Here is a 22293-nt window from a genome sequence, read left to right on the forward strand (position 1 = left end):
ACAATGACGCAAGTCACATGAATTTTTTTGGTTTCCCAGGGCAAATAAAAGTCATGATCATATTGTAGTCTATTAAGTGTGTAATAGCATTATGTCTAAAGAAACAGTATGCATACCTTAATGAAAAATTATCTTATTGTTAAAAAAGGCCTAACCATCATGTGAGCCTTCAGCAAAGTCCTAATCTTTTGGCTGATGGAGGGTCTTGCTTGGATGTGGATGGCTGCAGGCTGATTAGGATGGTGGTTGCTGAAGGCTTCGGTGGCTGTGGCAACTTCTTTTTTGTTATTATTTATTTCTTTCTGGTTGTGTTGGATCTTCACTGCTCTGTGAGGACTTTCTCTAGGCAAGCGAGCTTCTTGTGGTGGCTTCTCTTCTTGCACAACAAGGGCTCCAGGGCGTGCAGGCTTCAGTAGCTGCCCCACAGCATGTGGGATCTTCCCTGACCAGGTACGGAACCCGTGTCCCCTGCGTTAGATTCTTAACCACTGGACCACAAGAGAAGTCTGGAAATTGTCTTAAAATAAGGCAACAATAAAGTTTGCTGCAATGATTGGCTCTTCCTTTCATTAAAAAAAAAATGTCTCTGCAGCATCATGCAAGACTGTTTGATTGAATTTTACTTACAGCAGAACTTTTTTCAAAATTGGAGTTGATCCTCTCAAACCTAGCCTCTGCTTTATCAGCTAAGCTTACAGAATATTCTAAATCCTTTGTTGTCATTTCAACACCTTCATAGTAACTTCATCTCAAGAAACCACTCTCTTTGCTTGCTCATGAGAAACTACTTTCCATCCATGAAATTTTATCATGAGATTGCAGCAATTACTTCATAACCTTAGGCTTCTAATTCTAGTTCTCTTGCTATTTCCACCACATGTACAGTTACTTTCTCCTCTGAAGTCTTGAGTCTCTCAAAGCCATCCATGAGGGTTGGAATCAACTTCTTCCCAACTCCTGTGAATGTTGATATTTTGACCACATCCCATGAATCACAAATGTTCTTAACAGCATCTAGAATGGTGAATCCTTTCCAAAAGGTTTTCAACTGACTTTGCAGATCCATCAGAGGAATCACTATCTAGGGCAACTATAGTCTCACCAAATGTATTGCTTAAACAATAAGACTTGAAAGTTGGAATTATTCCTGATCCATGGGCTGCAGAATGGATGTTGGATTAGCAGGCATGAAAACAGCATGAGTCTCCATCAGAGCTTTTGGGTCACCAGGTGCAGTCATATTTCAAAAGGAATTTTTTTTTTTTCTGAGAAGCAGGTCTCATGAGTGGACTTAAAACACTCAGCAAACAGATGTACTGTCATCCAGACTTTGTTGGTCCATTTATAGAGTAGAAGCAGAGTAGGTTTAGCATAATTTTTAAGGGCCCTAGGATTTTCAGAAGGTGAACGAGCACTGGCTTCTACTTAAAGTCACCAGCTGCATTAGCCCCTAATAAGAGAGTCAGCCTGTCCTTTGTAGCTTTGAAGTCAGGTATTGACTTCTCACTAGCTATGAAAGTCCTAGGCGGTATCTTCTTCTGATATCAGGAATATATAATGCGTTTTCATTTACATTGACCATCTGTTGTGGGGTGTAGCCACCTTCACAAAATATTTTTGCTAGATTCTCTGGATAACTTGCTGCGGTTTCTACGTCAGCACGTGCTGCCTCACCTTGCACTTTTATGTGATGGAGACAACTTCTTTCCTGAAACCTCATGAACAAATCGTTGCTAACTTCAAACTATGAATATTCTTCTGCAGTTTCCTCACACCTCTCAGACTTCACAGAATTGAAGAGAGGTAAAGCTCTGGATTGGAGAAGGCAATGGCACCCCACTCCAGTACTCTTGCCCGGAAAATCCCATGGACGAAGGAGCCTGGTATGCTGCAGTCCATGGGGTCGCTAAGAGTTGGACACGACTGAGCGACTTCACTTTCACTTTTCACTTTCACGCATTGGAGAAGGAAATGGCAACCCACTCCAGTGTTCTTGCCTGGAGAATCCCAGGGATGGGGGAGCCTGGTGGGCTGCCGTCTATGGGGTCGCACAGAGTCAGACACGACTGAAGCAACTTAGCAGCAGCAGCAAAGCTCTGGATTAGGCTTTGGTTTAAGGGACTGTTATGGCTGGTCTGATCATCTATCCAGACCACTAAAACTTTCTTCATATCAACAACAAGGCTGTTTCACTTTCTCATCATTCATGTATTCACTGGAGGAGCACTCTTAATTTCCTTCAGAAACTTTTTCTTTGCATTCACCACTTGGCTAGCTGTTTGATGCATGAGGCCTATCTTTCAGCCTATCTCAGCTTTCAGAGTGCCTTCCTCACTAAGCTTAATCATTTTGAGCTTCTGATTTAAAGTAAGAGACATGAAACTGTTCCCTTTCCTTGAAAACTTAGAGGCTGCTATAGGGACAAGGAGGCCTGGCGTGCTGCGATTCATGGGGTCGAAAAGAGTCAGACACGACTGAGCAACTGAACTGACTGAACTGATAGGGTTATTAACTGGCGTAATTTCAATGCCGTTGTGTTACAGGGAATGGGAGGCGCAAGAAGCGGGGGAGATACAAGCGAATGACCATCGAGTAGAGTAGTAAGAGCACGCACAGCATGTGTCAAATTCATTGTCTTACACGGGCTCAGCTCATCTCCAAACAATTACAACAGTAACATCAAAGACCACTGATCACCATAACCGACACAATAATAATGAAAGAGCTGGAAATGTTGCAAGAATTACCAAAATACGATGCAGAGACACAAACTGAGCAAATACTGTTGGGAAAATGGAGCCAACAGACTTGCTCCAAGCAGGTTTGCCACAATCCCTCAATTAGTTAAAAACACGGTGTCTGAAGTCCGATAAAACAGGGTCTGTTTGCATAGACTTTTGTTTACCACCACATAAACCCTTTAAACAAATGTCTCTTGGTAATAGTAGACGGTCTTACCTATCCCCATTTACACACACACATGTGCATCAACATGCACTTGTGCACACACACGTGCAATGTGAAAGTATGTGGGGTTTTCTCTATTAACAGCTGCAGAGTTTATGAAAAACACGATCAGGATGCAGATGTTGTCTGCATCAACATCCTATCAGGAGAAATTAACAAAGCTTCAGTCTCTACCGAATGCTTTTCTGAGTTGGTAGAATTGGCCAACCTGCCATACTAACATAGAATTATGGAAATTGGAAACAAAAAGCCGGAGTCTACTGGGAACGACAGGCTAAAGATGAACTGAGCTGGAAAATGTGGCTAAAAGTGACATCCTTTGTGCTGGAATTTTTCTATCTGAAAGCTTGAAAAAGGCTATAATTATTTCAAGTTTTCAATGCAACCCTTTTTAAACTAAGCCTTTCCTTTTCTTCATTGCTCTGTACCTTTCCTCCCTGTGAACTCAGGCGCTTGCCCAGCACTGAACTGGGAAATTCATATTGGTTTTATACACATATGCATTTCCACAGAAGGTAAGCAACACAACTTTTGCATCTTCTATGCCAAAGAGAACAAAAGAATGTTTGTACAGTCAAATCTGTACCCTGTGCTTATAATACCTGAGCCTGCCTAAATAAATCACCTAGGAAGAAATGGCTGATTAAGGCCAATGAATAATTTCTTTGCAAGTTAGTGCTTTTTCTCCATGAAGAAGCCAAGTAATACAAAAACTTAGGCTTACCTTGTGGCTTTTGGGTCCCAAATCACAATGTCAGCATCTGAGCCCACAGCTATTCTTCCTTTTCTTGGATAGAGGTTAAAGATTTTCGCTGCATTTGTGCTGGTAACTGCCACAAACCGGTTTTCATCCATTTTGCCACTGTGCTGGAAAACAATTCAAGGAAGAAAATACATTTCTTTTTCTGATAAATCATAAAACACTAAAAATCTCTTATCGATAAAAGTAGGAGACTTGTATCTCTTAGAACCAAATAGAACCACACCTAATTTTGTATACTGTGAGGCCAAACACATCTGTGAATACTGATAAATCTTAAACAATCATTGTGATAATGATGGGGATGAATGGGGTTAAATATGGAAGCCTGAAAGTAACTTTTCAAAAACCTATCAACTTAACAAAACATCTGCACAAATTTTTCCCATTCTTCCCAGAATCACAGAGAAAAGAGCTAAACATTGGTAACAGGACTTCCAATTCTTTTTACTTCCACTACCTACTACATTTACGATCTGGATTATTTACTGCAGACCTAAGATTTATAGATAAGATGTATAAGATAATCATGTAGATATTATATAGAATACTACAGAATTAAAATAAGATAGGCCTATAAATCAGGTGACAAGACTTTTAAAAAAAGAAAAATCAGCCAAGAGGTTCAGTTTTTGCTCTACTAAAATCTACATGAACCAACAGTCATGGACAGTCTGCTGCAAGAGATTTTAATATGGACACATTTCAGTGGGATGTGATCCTTTTAAAATGATTTTTTTTTAATGTTGAGAGTTTATCCCTATACACACTTATATGGCAAGAGCATCCTTAAGGTCTGTTTAATTATCAAAGGGTCTTTGCCTCGAAAAAAAGTCCAGAGATGTGATTACTACATCATTGAAGGGAGGGGTTCTGAGAGATGGATGAGGATGGCATGACATTGGGGACCTCAGGTCCTACCCAGCAAGTCTTCACTGCTGATCTTTACAACTACACTCGTCAGCCGCCCGGATAGGCTCATGTATGAACATTTAGCCATTTGATTATTCTTCATCCTCAGGTAGAAACTGCTAAACTGTGAAATTAAAAGAAAATGTCTGTGCTTTGGATTTATGATTTATGTGACCTCATACAGTAGCTTTTTAACCATAATATTCAAAAGTTCTTTAAAAGGGACATTTATGTTTTTATATGAAAAAGGGGTACAAATGTAATAAAAACCCTTCATGTCTTTTCAATCATTCCAAGTGTTTATATCAGTGACACATGAGGAACTGGGATGATTTCCACAAACATGGAAATCAGATAGAAGGGCTATTAGATTTCAAAGACTTCAAAAACAATCCTCTTGGTACCCAATCTAAAATTATACTCTGATGTCTGCACCATGGCGCAAAGCATCCTCTAAACTATGCAGAGAAGAAAAGTATTTTTCCTTATTATCTGGGGAGGTGGCATGGAGGTGGTGATGCGGCAGTATTCCCAGTGGCCACTTCTGTGAAAACAATCAAGAAGCTTCTCATGAAGGCTTCTGGAACTTTGGTCCTAAAATAGACCAGATCCTCATTGAAGAATTCAGCAAAACAAACTGAATTCCATGACACTCACCACGCCTTTTTCCCATATTATCGACATCCGGTCCTCAACACCATTCACTCCATTGGGAATCTTAGTAAAATCATCCTTCCCAAGAGCTTTCTGGCAGCTGTTGAAAGTACAGTTGTCAGACCCTGTGGTGGTTAGGTCATCGCTGTAAAAGAGACACACATGAGAGCAGGGGTGGGTGAGGAGATAGAAAATGTCAGGAGGAAACTACCATACCTTTCTCTGGTACCCTGACCCCATTCTCAGCTGAAACTCAGAAAACCGCAATGGAGAATGAGCAGCTTTTCAAGGCTGGAAGGAAGTGGCAAGTGAACTCTTGTACAGTCTATTGGGAAAAGCTCTCTGTTAACTCAGATCTGAGTATCTGTGAATGGGGAATGTCAAAATATCCACGAATGGTGTATTCATCAACAAAAATGATCATAATGCACCCCTCCATGCCAAAAATCATCTGTAAATGGTCTGAATGGTCTTTCATGGGGATAACCTGCTCTGAGGGCAGGATTTTGTCTTTTACCTGTGGCTCTTCCCTAGATCATCATCTTTTGTATCTCTACCACAGGCATATCCAGTTCCTGGGTTATATCAGCATGGAAAATACTTAAGAATATTCTGTCTGATAAAAATAGGGCATACAGAAGAGACCTGGCCCTAAGCAACAAGAGATAGAAAAGACAACAAAAAAAATCAAAGCAGAGGAAAACTTCAGGAAAAATGATCAGATTTCACTGTGGTCGGGAGAGATTTTGACACCACATCATAACGTAATGAAGCCAATACTTTTTGGTCCCCAACTGCAGGACTCCCCAGGGCCTGTCAGGTCAAGTAGAACAGAAGACTGGGAGGTCAATGGAAGGTCAAGTTGGTATCACACAACCTCCTATACTCAAATCCTTCACATTTTAAGACTTGAAAAACATCTTAATTTGGCAAAACACTTCACAGTCATCTGCTAATTGATTACTTAGCCAACAGATTCATGAGGAAGTCAGGTGTTGAAGGGTCTGGTCGCAGGGGTGGACCCATAACGTGATGGGCGGCATGGAGCCATTCTTTATCCCAGTGGTGGGTGCCATCCGTGCCGAGACCTGCTGCGATGGGTTCTCCGTAGACCACCTTCCCTGGAAAGTTCAAAGGAAGTGATCAGCACCTCCATTTGCTCTTAAGAGAGCTGACTGACAAACACCTAATATCAGTCTCCCTGTCCTAGCTAAACCATCATGTGCCTTTGTCTTTCACCTCTCCAGTGGCTCTAGATTGAAAACTAAAATCTCCTATTCACTGAGCCTTTACTATGGTCAGTAGAACCTTTACTATGGTAAATGTGCATTGCAGCTTGTGGTAGATGATTGCACCCACTCACTGATACTAGGCTTGGCCTCATGACTTCTTTTGGCCAATTAAATATGAACAGAAGTGCCACGTGCTGCTTCTGGGCAGGAGCTGTTAAAGCCACAATGAGTCTTGTCATGAGACCAGTGGAAGCTGCTTCTTCAGGTGTGTCTCAGAATGAAGAGAATATGGAGCAGAGGCAGAGCCACCTGATGATGGATGAATGAAAAACAGATCTCTGCTACTGTGAGCTATTGATATTTTAGGTAAATTTGTTACTGGAGCATAACCTAGCAAAAGCTGGCTGATATATATGCCATTTTAATGGAATCTTCTCAAAAACCCTGTCTGGAAAATGCTATTATTATCTCCATTCAAGGAAGAGTCTTGGGCATATATTTAGAGAAAACTATAATTCCGAAGGATATATGCATTCCCAATGTTCACTGCAGCGATACTAACGACAGTCAAAGCATAGTAGCAGTATAAGTGTCCACCGACAAACGAAAGAAGAAGATGTGGTACATACATACAATGGAACGTTACTCAGCCACAGAAAAGAATGAAATCACACCATTTGTAGCAACACGGATGGATCTGGAGATGATCATACTAAGTGAAGTAAACCAGACAGAGAAAGACAAATACCATATGATATTGCTTCTGTGCGGACTCTTAAGAAAAAAAGATACAAGTGAACTTATTTACAAAACAGAAATAGATACACAGACATAGAAAACTTAGGGGTTACCAATGGAGGGATACATTAGGAGTTTAGGATTAACAAATGCACACTCCCATTGGGTTAGCCAAAAGATTCATTCAGGTTTTTCCTAACAGCTTATGGAAAAACCCAAATGAACCTTTTGGCCAATCCAGTATATATAAAAAATACATAATCACCAAGGACCTACTGTATAACACAGGGAACTATATTTAATATTTTAAAATAACCTAGAAGGGAAAAGAATCTGAAAAAGAATATACATACATACTATATATGTATGTATGACTAAATTACTTTGCTGTACACTGGAAACTAACACAACATTGTAAATCAACTATATTTCAATAAATAAATAAATTTTAAAAGGCAAGGCTAAGGCTTGTAGAGTTAAACAACCTCTGTACAGTTAAACTACAACTCAACACAAGTTGGGGGAGGAAGTAGGATCTGAATCCAGGCATTTTCATTCCATCAATCCTAATCTCTGCACTATACTACTCTGATGATAATGACAACGTAGAGCCTAACCACAAATAGACTGATCATCTTTCCACACTCTTAAGGTAAAAAAACCTCCTCTAAAAGCTTAACGTTAAATAAAAGAACACTCAGATAATAAAATTGTAGCCAGAAATGCATATTTATAAAATCATGCAAATGAGACTATCAAAAGCACACAATGTTAGAAAAGTTAATAGCGCATAGTGAATTTAAATTTAAAATCAGAAGCCTATCTCTGATTAGCATTTGTCAGCACTATAATAGATTCTCTGGCATCCACCTGATTACATCCAAGCTGTCTTGAAGGAGAATACACAGAAGAGAGAGGCTGGCATCCCAGTTACTTCACTCTGGTTAACCAGATGCCAGACCTTAGTTAAAATCCTGATATACAACTGAAATCCACTGATGTCCTCAGAGAGTCCTGACAGCGGATGGCCACCAGCTGCCCGAGTTGTGCTGAATTGGAGCATAGCATACTATTATCACACAGATCATTTCTCCCCCAAACAAGCCATTTTCCTCCAGTGAGCCTAGGAATTTGAAAAACCCTGAAAACAAAGCTGCTTGAAGCCTAACCAACTTTGCCTCTTAACTAACCCAGTATCAAACCACGGTCAATGAAATTTATCCTCTGAGAACTTTCTGTTGTTTAGTCACTAGGTCGTGTCTGACTCTTTTGCAACCCCATGGACTGTAGCTTGCCAGGCTCCTCTGTACATGGAAGTCTCCAAGCAAAAATACTGGAGTGGGTTGCCATTCCCTTTTCCAGGGGATCTTCCTGAACCAGGGATCAAACCCAAATCTCCCGTGTCTCCTGTACTGCACTGCAGGCAGATTCTTTACTGCTGAGCCACTGGGAAAGCCCCAAACTAAGAGGTAATGCACTATTTATTGGAGAGATAACAGGACAGACAGGGTATTTTATTTGCAGGTAAAAGAGAACTTCCTAGTCCAAGAGAACTCTTAACGGATAGTTTAGACAATGAGAAACTCAGATACTTGATCTGCAATAACTTTACAAGTTGCCAACTCAGGATTTTTCATGGTGCTTCATCACAGAGGAAAGATTCTTATCACATGTTCTGTTCAATCATTTGGCCCATCAAGGTGGTATGGGAATATAGTTCCAAAAGTTCTACAATTTTAATAGCTCTCTGGAAAAATTAAAAGTGTCAGCATCTACCAGGAGTCTGCCAGGGTTGTTTTGAAACCAGATGACAGGCCATTTCCTTGGAAGGGCTTAGCACCTTTAAAATGTGATATGCCACTTAACAAACTCTCCATTAATAGGGCTATTTTCAACTGACTCCCCATTAAGTATCTTTAAATACTTAAAAAAAGTAAAAATTCCTAATTACTCTTCCCTGTATTTCACAATGGTTCTAAGACACTTTCAAAAGGCTAAACAGCAGGAAAGCAGTGAAAAGAAAACAAGGGACCTAGGTAATCTATAAAGTGAAAAATTAAACTAGATAATTCAGCATAATGGTGGGTTCTGTTATTGGGGGCCAAAAATAAAGAAGTAATAAAAAATATAACTTATGTATAGCTCTCTGGAGTTTGCAGATGTGGACTGAAGATCATGTATCTTATTTGACCTTCATGGAAACCCAAACACTGGTTTGACAGATAAAGAAGCACATTCAGGACTTTGCTGGCTGCCCAGTGGTTAAGGCTTTGCTTTCCAATGCAGGGGGTACAGGTTCGATCCTTGGTCAGGAAGTTAAGATCCCATATGAGTCATTGGCCAAAAACCCAAAACATAAAGCAGAAGTAATATTGTAACAAATTTAATAAAGACTTTAAAAATAGACCACATAAAAATTGAAAGAAAAAAAATTGACCCCCAATAAGACTAATTCATCCATGACACAGGAGTAAGTGGTACATGAGAATTATAGAACCCTAGTACACTAATAACATACCACACGTAGGCACTATGTTAGCAGGGAAAAGTATTATTTTTCATTTCTTGGTAAAAAGCATATATATTTTCAAAAGTCAACCATAAGATCTGTGGACTTGGTTAAGCAATTTTCCAATTTCACTTACTGGTTTGATTTACTATACTTAACAGGTTGGTAATGAAAAGTCTTAGATCTGTTCTCTCTTGATTATATTCGAGAGCAGATGGTTTCAACAACCCTTGGGAGATAGTACATCTCCATCACTAATGTCCTCCCACCGCCTCAGCAAGCTTCACAGTATGTTGTACTCTGTCTCCCCATGCACGTTCTCTCCTTCTTTCTCCATCCTTTGGCTCAAAACCAACAAAGAATCTGCACTTATGATGCAATCTCCCAGTTGAAGGAGTTCTGCTCTCTGAGAGATTCTTAAGATTTCTAAATAATGAAACATGTCAGATCAACCCACACTGCCCCGATCCCTGGCCAGACAACACTAATAAAATCACTGTTTATTAAATGCAAGTGAGAAAGCAGATGTTAACATCTTGTCTACGTTTGGGAGCTGCATTTAATCAAGTCACGGCATCTTTTAGAAAAGGTTGAAAGATGCAGAAAAGCTGGCATAGGTGCCCAAGAGCGGAAGCATTGGTGACCAAACACTTTCATGAAAAAAATTTGTCCCAGCTTGAAAGACAGAGTAGAACCTTACTGGACTTCAGATTCAAAACATTACACTTATAAAGAAAAAAAAATAATTGAGAAGGATAACACATAGAAGGGGCATAATAAAGTAGATCACACAGATTTAGATTCAAATTCTGATTTTGTTCATTTTAGTTGGTGACCTTGTGCAAGAAGAGTCATTGCTCTTGGTCTCAGTTTTGCTCATCTGCAAAATGGGATTGTAGTGTCCCTCTAGTGTGGCAGTTTGGTGAGGATCAAATAAATTAACATATATGAAAGTACTTGGCATCTTCCTGGGATCCTGGAATCACTTCATGTTATGAGCTGAACTGTGTCCCTTGTCAAAATCCACATGTTAAAGTCCTAACCCCCAGTATCTCAGAATGTGACTATATTTGGAGATAACGATGCTTTAAAGAGCTAATTAGGTTAAAATGAGGTCATTAGAAGCGAGCACTCATTTAATAAGACTGGGGTTTTTGTGAGAACAGGAAATATGGACACAGACACACACTGAGGGAACCCAACGTGAAGACACAGGGAAGAGGCAAGCATTACAAGCTGAGGAGAGAGGTCTGGAACATCCTTCCTTCAGTGGCCGCAGAAAGGACTGACATCGCCAAGCCGCAGATCTTAAACTTCTAGCCCCCAGAATGGTAAGGAAATTAATTTCTGTTGTTTAAGCCACTCAGTCTGTGGTACTTTATTGCAGCAGCAAACATTAGTTTTCTTATGGTCAATTCTCTCTCTCTCTTTTTTTTTTTTTTCAGTGTTTTAAACTGGGCAGTCTTAAAAAAAAATAAAAAAAAATAAACTGGGCAATCTTGAATTGGTTTGCAGTTAGACATAAGGTAAATCACCATGTTCTAAATTTAAAGGACAAGGAGGGTTCAGATGTTCATGCTCAGGAAAGAATAAAGGAAGTCTGAGATTCAAACCCATCTTGACTCAGGCATACATCCATCTTTTCTTAGGAAAAGCACCGGTTACCAAGCATCAGCTCATTGTACTTGTGGAAGTGAGATTTGGTTCACTCTGCTGCTGCTGCTAAGTCGCTTCAGTCGTGTCCGACTCTATCGACCCCATAGATGGCAGCCCACCACGCTCCCCCGTCCCTGGGATTCTCCAGGCAAGAACACTGGAGTGGGTTGCCATTTCCTTCTCCAATGCATGAAAGTGAAAAGTGAAAGTGAAGTTGCTCAGTCGTGTCCGACTCTTAGCGATCCCATGGACTTCAGCCCACCAGGCTCCTCCGCCCATGGGCTTTTCCAGGCAAGAGTACTGGAGTGGGCTGCCATTGCCTTCTCTGTTGGTTCACTCTACTCAGCACCAAAAAGCAGGGGGCAGCATGAACACATGGGCAGAGAGAGGCCTCTGTGTGGCCCTTTCTCCCCCTTAGTCCCCAACACAAGAGGAATATGTGAGGAAGGGAAGGTAGAGTTTAAATAAAATGGAAAATAAGACATCTAAACCTTCCTGGAAGAGAAGTTTGTGTTTTACAGCAATAAGCCTGAAGAATAAAGCTTTCTACAAATGTCAAACCAAAATCAAATCAAACGAACAACAAAAAAAACTCAACCATAATGTAGCCCAGTTCATTGTAAGCTGCTTGAGAATCAAAATTATCTTAATCGTCTTTGCAAATTCAATGCCAAGAGCAGTGTCAAGCATATATTAGGCATCCAATAACTTCATTTTTTATGAAGTATAAACAAAACATTTTATTAAAAAGTTCAAGTGAGAGTCATATTTATACCTGAAAGACATGAATATGGATGTAAAACAGAATTATGCTTTATTAAGACAAATTGAAACAAGTTATATAGAGAAATTAGTATTAAAAATTTCAGTCTTTAATTGGTAAACAAATTATAACAGATATACACCAAAGAGAGCATCAAGTAAGTTGCAGAGAGAAATCACCAGCATTCTAAGCAAAGCACCAGAAAAATACTGAATTCATGTGCATCCATGTTCTACTGGGAGGTGGGAAGGAGAGGTGAGCAATGATTTTTAAACACTATTAATAATCCCATGTGTCAATATGTGGCAAAAAAAAAGGAACATGGATAACCAAAGCTACTCAAACCAACGTAAAAAGTACCTCTGTCACTGAAGCACATGACATATACAGACGCCCGTACCATTTAGACAAAGAGTGAACAGTGAGTGAAAGAGATCTGAGAGTAGGCAGATGGGAACTCCTAGGCGAGGTACGATTTCAGCTGGTTCACCCAACTTTTTACTGGAGGTATGGAACAACGGAGGGGGAATTCTACTTCTGGAAGAAACACACTCTAGGGACAGCCTTCTGACCCCCTTGCCTCATTTTTGCACGAGTGGATGGGAACTAGCCTAGATCTAGTTGCTCAACTTGGATTACTGAGACTTGAAATACACACGAAATCGAAATTCCTTGCAAACTGTCAAAGGCAACTCAAGCTTTCAATGGCGTGCACGGGGAAGCTGTATTCTTTTTCCTATAACCTGCTTTTCACGTTTTATTGCAGGTGCTGAACCCTAAAAGGAAATATCAAGGTATGAACAAAGGGAAACGGCAAGCTTTGAATGAAAGTTGATTCACTGAACATGTATTCCCCTCTCTTCCTTTCCAGCTCACATCAAACGCTGGTGAAGATGTACAACAGATGAACAAAATACAGGGCTGTGCTGAGAACAAAAGAGGGACCTGGCTCACCAGAGGTTCTGACAGACTGTAGGTAGACAGAAAGCAGACGGGATTGCAGTGCTTATAACAGGAAGTAGTGGCAGCAACAGCCTGAGCTCAAAGGGCAGAAGGGTCATGACGGACATTTTTCCTGGGGTGGGGAGGGCATGGGGAAGGGGATGAGATGGGGCAGTTGGCCCCTGTCCCCACCTCTGCCCAGGGAACTAAGCTTCCTAAGGTGGTGCTGATGCTACAGAGTGAAGCCCCAACACCTGAAACTGAAGCTCACCAGTGACCATGCCCCATTTACACTCACTAAGCTCATAGTCTCATTGCTGGTGCTCTCAACTAGGGGCAGAGTTTGCTCAACAGTGGAGGAAGTCCACGCCAGCTCCCTGCTCAACCACCTGCAGTGTCCAGTCATAACACGGACAGCCCAGGATCACCAGACACTTGAAAAAACAAACAACATAAAAAGATGGGCCAAGATGTTTAAAAAAATACCACACACACACACTGAAAAATTGACTCAGTAAGAAACAGAGATAATCCAGGAAAAAGTGTTAAGTGCTCAGTCTTGTCCAGCTCTTAGTGACCCCATGACCTGTAGCCCGCCAGGCTCCTCTGTCCATGGGATTCTCTAGGCAAGAATACTGGAGTGGGTTGCCATGCCCTTCTCCAGGGGATCTTTCCGACCCAGGGATCGAACCCATGTCTCTCACGTCTCCAGCCCTGGCAGGTGGCTCCTTTACCACTAGCGCCACCCGGGAAGCCCAGTTATAGAGCCAAGTACAAACGCTGGAACTCCCATCCACGTGAAGATAATAACGGAACCGACAGAAGTCAGGAGGAGACAGAGAGGGTAATACTGGGACTCTCGGTTTCTTTTGAACCTAGTAGATGATAAGGAGATCCCACACAAAAAATTAGCCAAAACACATAAATTTAAGTAACATTATCTGAAGTGACATTTACTACTAACAAAACTCAGGAGGGTTAGATTTATGTAAGTTAGATTGCTCTTTTTTCACCACTTAGAATCAAGTTATACTGTCAAAAAATAAGTCACTGCTTACAAACTTAGGGCTTAGGATTTTGGAGGAAACCACCACCAACAAAAAATAGATATGGTTAAAAAATTCTAGTTCCAAGACTGAGCTGAGAGAGGGAATGCTTACTTCTTACTTAATACAGTCTTCATCATTTCTATTTCTGGCATTTTTTTTCTTTTAACAATGATAAATAACAGAATGATAGTAACATTTTAAATATGTTTCTAAAAAATGTAAGGCCAATAAGCAAAACCAATCAAATATAAACTTGACATCTGCATTTCCCAACACTGTAACCCAATTTCTTCTTGAACAGAGTAAAGAGTAATTAAAAATGTGGACTTAGGGTTGAACAGACTTGAATCCCAGCTTTAGCACTTACTAGTAAAGTGAACTTGGGCTTAATTTACCAAACTTTCCCAATCCTCAATTTCATCAATCACAAAACAGTGAAAAAATTTTGCCTGAAGCATTGTTATGACAATTTGAAAAGATAACGTATGTTAGGGTGTATTAATGAGATAACATATACTAAAACTTGAAACAAGATATATTGAAATATGTGCCAAGTGCGTATTAAGCACTCAACAAACAAAGTTGGTTGTTATAATCGTTCACCCTCAGGTTGCTATCTTCTGGGCATATAGCTGGCAACATAACAATAAAATCCAACATAATGAGAGTGTTGTATTTCTAGGCAACTACAATAGAGACGATTAATAACTGGATCTCTTTTGTGCCTCCGGGAGCAATGATTCTCACATTTAATATGCATATGAATCACCTGGGGTTCTAGTTATAAGGGCACATTCCAACTCAGTGCATCTGGCACAAGGTCCAAGGATCTGCATCTCTAACGAGCTCTCAGGGGATGTCAATGCTGTGTTCCAGGGACCACACCCTGAGTGGCAAAGCCCTGGATGACAGAATGGGCTGGCAAAAGGATTTACTGATAGGAAATCTTCATATTACAAATCTGTAAGGCTGAATCATTCCTTTTTTAAGCAAGACAATGATGAATAGATGTGTATTGCTCTTTTACATTCAGAAATTATGTGAGATAATAAGGATGGAGTAAATAAATCCACTGAAAAAGGCCACTGTGCCCACCAGCTCTTGTCACTCTGTACTCCCCGTGGACCTGCCCTCGGATTGGCTGACACGGTCACCATGTGAATGGTGTGACACTGCTTGGTCACCTGTGAGAAGTTACATGCCAGTGATGGAATAATCTCTCACGCTAGTTTATTCTGGACCTCTGCTGCCCCTAACAACTGCACGTTGGAATACCTTCACAAGTGTTATTACAGTACGTCTGACTCAACTAGAGCATTTGGGTTGAGATTTTAAGTATTTCATACTTATAACCACCTTGCAAAGGGATTTAGCCATGTCCAAAAAGTATTTGAACTAGCAGTCCCGTTTCTAGTGAGGCTACCCTGTTGTGGAAGATAGAATAATGATGCCCCAAAGATGTCCATGACCTAATCTCTACCACCTGTGAGTATGTTATGTACATGGCAGAGAGACTTCAAAGATCTTAAAGATCTTCAGATAGGCAGAGTATCCTGGATTAAACAGGTGGATTCAATATAATCCAAGAATCCTTAAAGAGAGATCAGAACAAAGGAATGTTCTCCACCCACCACAGCTGGCTGTGAAGAAGAGGAAGGGAGATAGGAACCAAGAAATATAGGTGGTCTCTAGAAGCTAGAGAAGGAAGGGTATACCCCTGGAGCCTGTGTATCCCCCTGTGTTCAGAAGGAACACAGCCCTCTGACACCTTGGTTTCAGCCCAGTGTTACCTATTTCAGACTTCCACCCTCCAGAACTATATGACAATAAATTTATACTGTTGTAAGCTATTACACTTGCTATCATGTGTTACAGCAGTAATACAAGACTACTATACCTTCCACATATATGAAATAACATGTGCATAAGGCCATCACTGTGGTTTTATCTGTAACAACTAAAAGTCAGAAACAGCTCAAATATCCATCATTAGAGACTAGTTGACAAACACAGTGCCATGCTTTGCACCTGTAAAAAAGAATGAAGAAGCTCTCCATATCTAACATGGGCTGACCTTTAGGACATATTTTCAAATAGGAAAAAACAAGATCGAGAACACTGTGTATTTTACCTTTCAAGTAGGAGAGAAAGAAAAATAAGACACATATGTTCTTTAAAAAAAAAAAAACAAAAACACTGCAAGGGTAGCTCAGAAATAAATTAATGAAATAATTAACTATGGGATGTTAGGGAACACTGTGTTATTTTACCTTTCAAGTAGAAGAGAAAGAAAAATAAGAACCATACGTTCTTTAAAAAAAAAACAAAAACCACTGCAAAGGTAGCCCAGAAATAAATTAATGAAATAATTAACTATGGGATGTGGGATGAAGCTAGGAAGGAAGCAAGACATCTCTGAGAACACATCTTTTAATGTATCACTTTGACTTTTGGACTAGGTAAATGTTTTACATGTTCAAAATATAAAATTATATTTAAAGTAATATTAAGATATTCATAATTAATTTTAATAAATTTTCTACCTATGATTTACATTCTAAAATATTTCCTAGGCTTATTCTGCGGCTAATGGAATTCTATCCCAAATCAAAATACTCAGGATCCAGAAACTATTTCCTGACAGAACGGTCAAAATCACAGATTTCTTGTGGGTTAAGATTGACCATTTCTGCTGATTTTACTGTTTCTCAAATCATATTCTTACATTACAGACCTCACTGACAAGCTATAGGACCTGGTACATCACTTACCAGAAAATAGAGAAAACCAATTTCATAGAGCTAGCAACAGCGCCACCTGGTGGCAAAATCTAAAGCTATAACGATTAATAAAATTGAAGTAAAGGTTCTTTTTGAAGTGCTGTGTTCTTTAATACTGAAATTACGTATGGCAGAAAAAAGCAACCAGAAATGGCTGGTACTAAGATCTTCTTTTCTTATGAATACAGTCTTTATTTTGTCTTCCTTCTTTCAAGCCCTGAGCCAACCATCTTCCCTTGGCTTCCTGGAGAAGTACAGGAAAAGGAGACACGGGAGAAAGAACCATGGGAGATGGAAATGGCTCCTTCACATGGCAAAGAGGATGACAGAGGCCCCATCAGGCAAAAAGAGCCCCATGGCCTCAGGGCAAAGCCCAGAATGGCGTAGAAGAGCTGCTGCTTTAGAGAAGGGTTCCTCCCATAACCAATGATGAGGCTCCCAAAGGAAAGTAGAAAGTGTTAGTTGCTCAGTTGTGTCCGACTCTTTGCAACTCTATGGACTGCAGCCCACTGGGCTCCTCTATCCATAGAATTCTCCAGGCAAGAATACTGGAGTGGGTTCCTATTCCCTTCTCCAGGGGATCTTCCTGACCTAGGGATCAAACCTGGGTCTCCTGCATTACAAGCAGATTCTTTACCATCTGAGCCCCCCAGGGAAGCCCGAGACTCCCAAACACAGTCCTAATTCCAGTCCCGGAGCCAGCCACCCCTACTGTGGCAGCCCCAGCTGCAATGAACTTGACCACTGTGTCAATGTCCCTTGAAATGGCACCAGTCTGGAACTGTGGCTAGGAATAAGTGAAGTGGTCCGGGAACATGGGGCTGCTGAGCTACTGTGGCCTTCAGCTGTCAGTGTCGCCGGTCTTTTTAGTACCCCTGCAGACAGTGACCGGCTCAATAGTGAAGAGGTTCTCCTGATCAAGGAGGGCATGCCTGCGTGCTAAGTTGCTTTAGTCGTGTCCGACTCTTTGCAAGCTTATGGACTGTAGCCACAACGCTCCTCTCTCCACATCCACGGGATTCTCCAGGTAAGAATCCTGGAGCGGGTTGCCATTTCCTCCTCCAGGGAATCTTCCCGACCCAGAGATTGAACCCCCATCTCCTGTGTCTCCTGCACTAGCAGGTGGGTTCTTTACCACTAGTGCTACCTGGGAAGCTGATCAGGGAGGGAGTGGAGACAAACTTGGCACAAGCGTACATTTTCAGGGAATGAAGGGCTGTTTCAGGAGAGCTGCTCCCAGTGCAGAGAAGACAGCTGGTAGTCAGATCTTATCAACTCCTGTGTGAAACTGAGGTTACTCTTAATTTGATGTACTGCATTTAAAAGTGCATTTAGCTTGCCCAAAATTCTTAGTGAAATTCAAGCAGCAAGAAGTAATGTTGACAAAATTTATCCTAGTGTCAATTATGGACATGCCAAGTCTATTTTCATGGTTTTAAAAATCTATATTATAAAAATGCAGCCAGGATGAGTTATATAATTCTTTCTGGTTATCTGGTTTCCTAAAAGTGAGAGAAACCACAACCATCTCCCAGGAGTGTCTAAAGTGTTGAATAAAATATATCTTATTTGTTTTTCATCCTTCCTTTCCCAGTACTGGCCAATGAATGAAATTATTTCCTTCCTTAAGTCTTACCAAAAGCAGATTAATGATTACATAAGACCTGGGTTTGATTCCTGGGTCGGGAAGATCCCCTGGAGAAGGAAATGGCTACCCACTCCAGTATTCTTGCCTGGAGAATCCCATGGACAGAGGAGCCTGAACGGCTACAGTCCACGAGACTGCAAGAGTCGGACACGATTACAACTAAACCACCACCACATATTAAATTATAGAAGTGAGGCAATTAAACAATTTGGAGTAAAAATACCTTTGTATTAAAAACCTTAAAATAATTATAATAAAAACACTATCTGGATGATTATTTCCATTGTGCCAATGCCCAAGTTGCTATGAGACAGATTAATTTGGTTCAAAAGAAATGTGTTGAGCACCTACTATGTACCTTGCATGACCCTGATTCAGGTATTGGAAGTGTTAATGGAGGTGCCTAAGAGACAGGAAAGCTTCTTTGAAGTTCACTAGAGAACTGCTCTGACTCTGTGCAACCCTATAGGCTGTAGCCCACCAGGCTCCTCTGTCCATGGGATTCTCCAGGCAAGAATACTGGAATGGGTGGCCATGTCTTCCTCCAGGGGATCTTCCCAGCCCAGTGATGGCACCCACATCTCTTATGTCTCCTGCATTGGCAGGTGGGTTCTTTACCACTAGCGCCACCTGGAAAGCCCTAGAGAATTGGTAGTTAGTGGTGTGAAGGTTGGAGCTTGTGACTGAAGGAGGGCAAAAACAGACAGACCTGTGCAAGACTGGGAGAAAACAGAAAGGATGCTAATAAAAAGGCAGGAAGAAAAACTGTGGAAATGCATGGACAGCTTTCTCATAGGGGTTGCCATTGTTTCACCTTACTCTTCAGCTAACAGTACTGAGTCGTAAGGAGGGTACAGTTCAGGAATTACCATCTCTCCGGGCATCCGCCACCACCTTTGCCGCAGACTTGCTCATCACGTGCACGACGTAGAGAGGGCAGTTCACGGCGCTGGCTATGGTGACGGCCCTCAGCGTGGCTTCTGCCTCCACCGCTTCTGGACGGCTCAGCTCATGGCCCTCGGGACCTGTTATCCCCAATGCCAACATCTTCTTTGCTCCCTGAAAAGGCAGCAGGAACATACATGGGAGAAAGCTTTGCTAATGACAAATTCCATCGTTATGTGAAATAAATACACTGCCAGCTTTTTATTTCAGATCTGTTTGGCATAAGTGTGTGTGAACGTGTGGGTATACAGTGTGTGTTTTCGGTAAAAAATAATCTACTACTCTGATTTGTTACTGTTTAGTCGCTAAGTTGTGTCTGACTCTTTGTGACCCCATGGACTGTAGCCCGCCAGGCTCCTCTGTTCATGAGATTTCCCAGGCAAGAATGCTAAAGTGGGTTGCCATTTCCTTCTCCAGGGGATCTTCCTGATCAAGGGTTAGAACACATGTTTCCTGCTTGGCAAGTGGGCTCTTTACTGAGCCATCTGGGAACCCCAGTACTCTGATAGCATGTTGTTAACTTTTCATATACATATTTCACAATTAAATTATTTTGATTGGAAAGGTGAAGAAGATATGAGGTCTGTTCTAATCACATTCTTTGAAAAGACCCAGGAATCAAACAGGGGTCTCCTGCATTCCAGGTGGATTCTTTACCAGCTGAGCTACCAGGGAAGCCCCTTTGAAAAGAAGTAGTGTCTGTATTTAAGACTTTGGTTCAGAACAAACAAAACAAAGTATTCCAGTCCCCCATATTCGATTCTTCTTGAAATGACTCATGCTATTATGCAGTTAGTTCTATTCTTTACCAATTCATACTCTTCACTGCCTTCTCCTCTAACCCACAGAATGATATTAGATCTGTATTTCTCCTCTCCGAAAGTGTTATTTCTTCCTTACAAGAAAGTCAGGAAGTCAAGACAGAGTGTCAAACTGACTTGCCCGGTGTCATACAGCTAGGACATGGAAGAGTCCAGTTTACACCCTGGTCTGTTTGAGCTTACACCTCATGCTTTCCTCATCATTTCCCCCACCTTCTGGCCATGTGGCCACCTTCTCACAGACTTTAATGGGAACTGAACCCAGGGAGAGAGAAAGATCAACCAATAGAAAGGGTAAGAGACAGCTCTTTAAATCTTACAGATGGTATACCCTTCGGGCATTAATGATGGAGTTAATATGAGAAATAAATACCATCTAGATTCCTCCAGAGCACATTTTAATACCCAATTTCTGAAAACAGTGGGGCTTAAAACAGCTACCTAATGCTCTGCCTAAGTCATCAGTTTACACTGATGCCCACACTTTGGCTTTCTGAACCAGCAGCTTGAGCATACTTTAAATGAAAAAAAAAAAAAAGTGCTGGGGACACAAAGAAAAATATCTGTGCTTTTAGAATAAACCTTGTTTGAGATCTAATGGCTGCTCTGAAAAAGGGAACTCCTCATTCCAGCGCATATACCACCCCAAAAAAAACTCAGCAAGGACAGCAAGTAAATGGAGTCAAGTGTTTCCAAGTCACAGAAAATTAGTTCCTGGATTTCCTTTCTTCCAGTCCTTTGAATGAATTTACCTACTTGCGGCCAGTCATCTTCCCCTTAAATCATGGGCAGTTTCCCTTCTGTGGAAGCTCTGAACGGCAATTACCTACCTCTGCAACTAGGTCTCCGTTTTCGGCATGAACCTGAGCAATGGCTCCAATCTCCCTGCACCGAGAGAAGGCCTCATACAGCTCCACATCCCTCACCATGTACACATCTTTATAAGCCATAAACATCTTGAAGGAGTTCACACCTTTATCCTGGGTAAGGATTTTCATTTCTTCTTTAACCTAAAAGGGCACCACAATCACAGCAAAATGTCACCCTTTAAAGACAATACCAGCATTCTCCAAAGTGCTGCATTCAGAAGAAAACAAAGCAAAATGAGGACATCAGTTGAACTCCAGAAAAATGTAATTAAGGCCTCGATCGTTCCCCTAAGTCAGACTTTGTCTCAGACTTCGTCATCTGATGAACTGCTGTGGCTATGATGCTTTTAAATCATGAAAGAGTTAATAGTACTCCCCCTCCCCCAAATACCTCACTTTTACACTTAGATATGAAATTCTCAGTATCTAGAGAAACAGGTACTGAGATGGGAAGAAATTATTCTAGAACATGAAAAGACAACCATTTGGCAGCAACAGAAGCAGTCATGTCTCTGGAAGGAACCAGAGCTAATGTGAAGTAAGGTTTGGGGTCACATCTGAACCCCACAGGATGAGTTAGAAGATGGAGGTGGTGGAAGATGTGAACTGACCCACTGGCAGCTCCTGGAGGTGAAAGATTCTGAACCAGTGGGAAGCCCCAGGAGCCTTCTGGGTTGCCAACTCAAACGTTCTGATCACCAATTCCAATGTGTGAGTGGGGAGATTGGGGGTTCCTTCACAGCACCAAGCAGTTCTCCAGACATCAGCCAGGAGGTATCTTACAACTTAACTCAATTTTAACACTACCTGGAGACTGCCTCATGGTCCACAGGTTAAGAGTTCAGTCTTACGGGGTATCCAGGTTGTCACCTGCACTTCTGACCAACCAGCTATAAATCGGGGCTTCCCACAGCACCCTCCTCAGGTTCAATTAATCTGCTGGAGTGGTTCACAGAGCTCAGAGAAACATTGTATTTACTGGATCACCAGTTTACTATAAAAGGACATGATAAAGGATACAGACGAACATCAGATGGAAGAGGTCCTT

General features: G+C 41.2%; 1 protein-coding gene and 1 pseudogene across 1 annotated transcript in view; both read right to left on the reverse strand.

Moving 5' to 3' along the window:
* Positions 1-22293, reverse strand: part of DPYS (dihydropyrimidinase) — a 97755-nt gene that overhangs the window by 41435 nt on the left and 34027 nt on the right. The window contains exons 3-7 of the mRNA XM_070382824.1: positions 21207-21386; positions 19480-19669; positions 6258-6414; positions 5297-5438; positions 3692-3834 (exon numbers count right to left, since the gene is read on the reverse strand). Coding sequence (XP_070238925.1) covers positions 3692-3834; positions 5297-5438; positions 6258-6414; positions 19480-19669; positions 21207-21386 — 812 coding nt within the window. The remainder of the gene's footprint in view (positions 1-3691; positions 3835-5296; positions 5439-6257; positions 6415-19479; positions 19670-21206; positions 21387-22293) is intronic.
* On the reverse strand, positions 17269-18161 carry LOC138990745 (ATP synthase F(0) complex subunit C2, mitochondrial-like; annotated as a pseudogene).

This window comes from Bos mutus, chromosome 14 (genome assembly GCF_027580195.1).
Source record: "Bos mutus isolate GX-2022 chromosome 14, NWIPB_WYAK_1.1, whole genome shotgun sequence".
In the NCBI taxonomy this organism is placed as follows: domain Eukaryota; kingdom Metazoa; phylum Chordata; class Mammalia; order Artiodactyla; family Bovidae; genus Bos; species Bos mutus.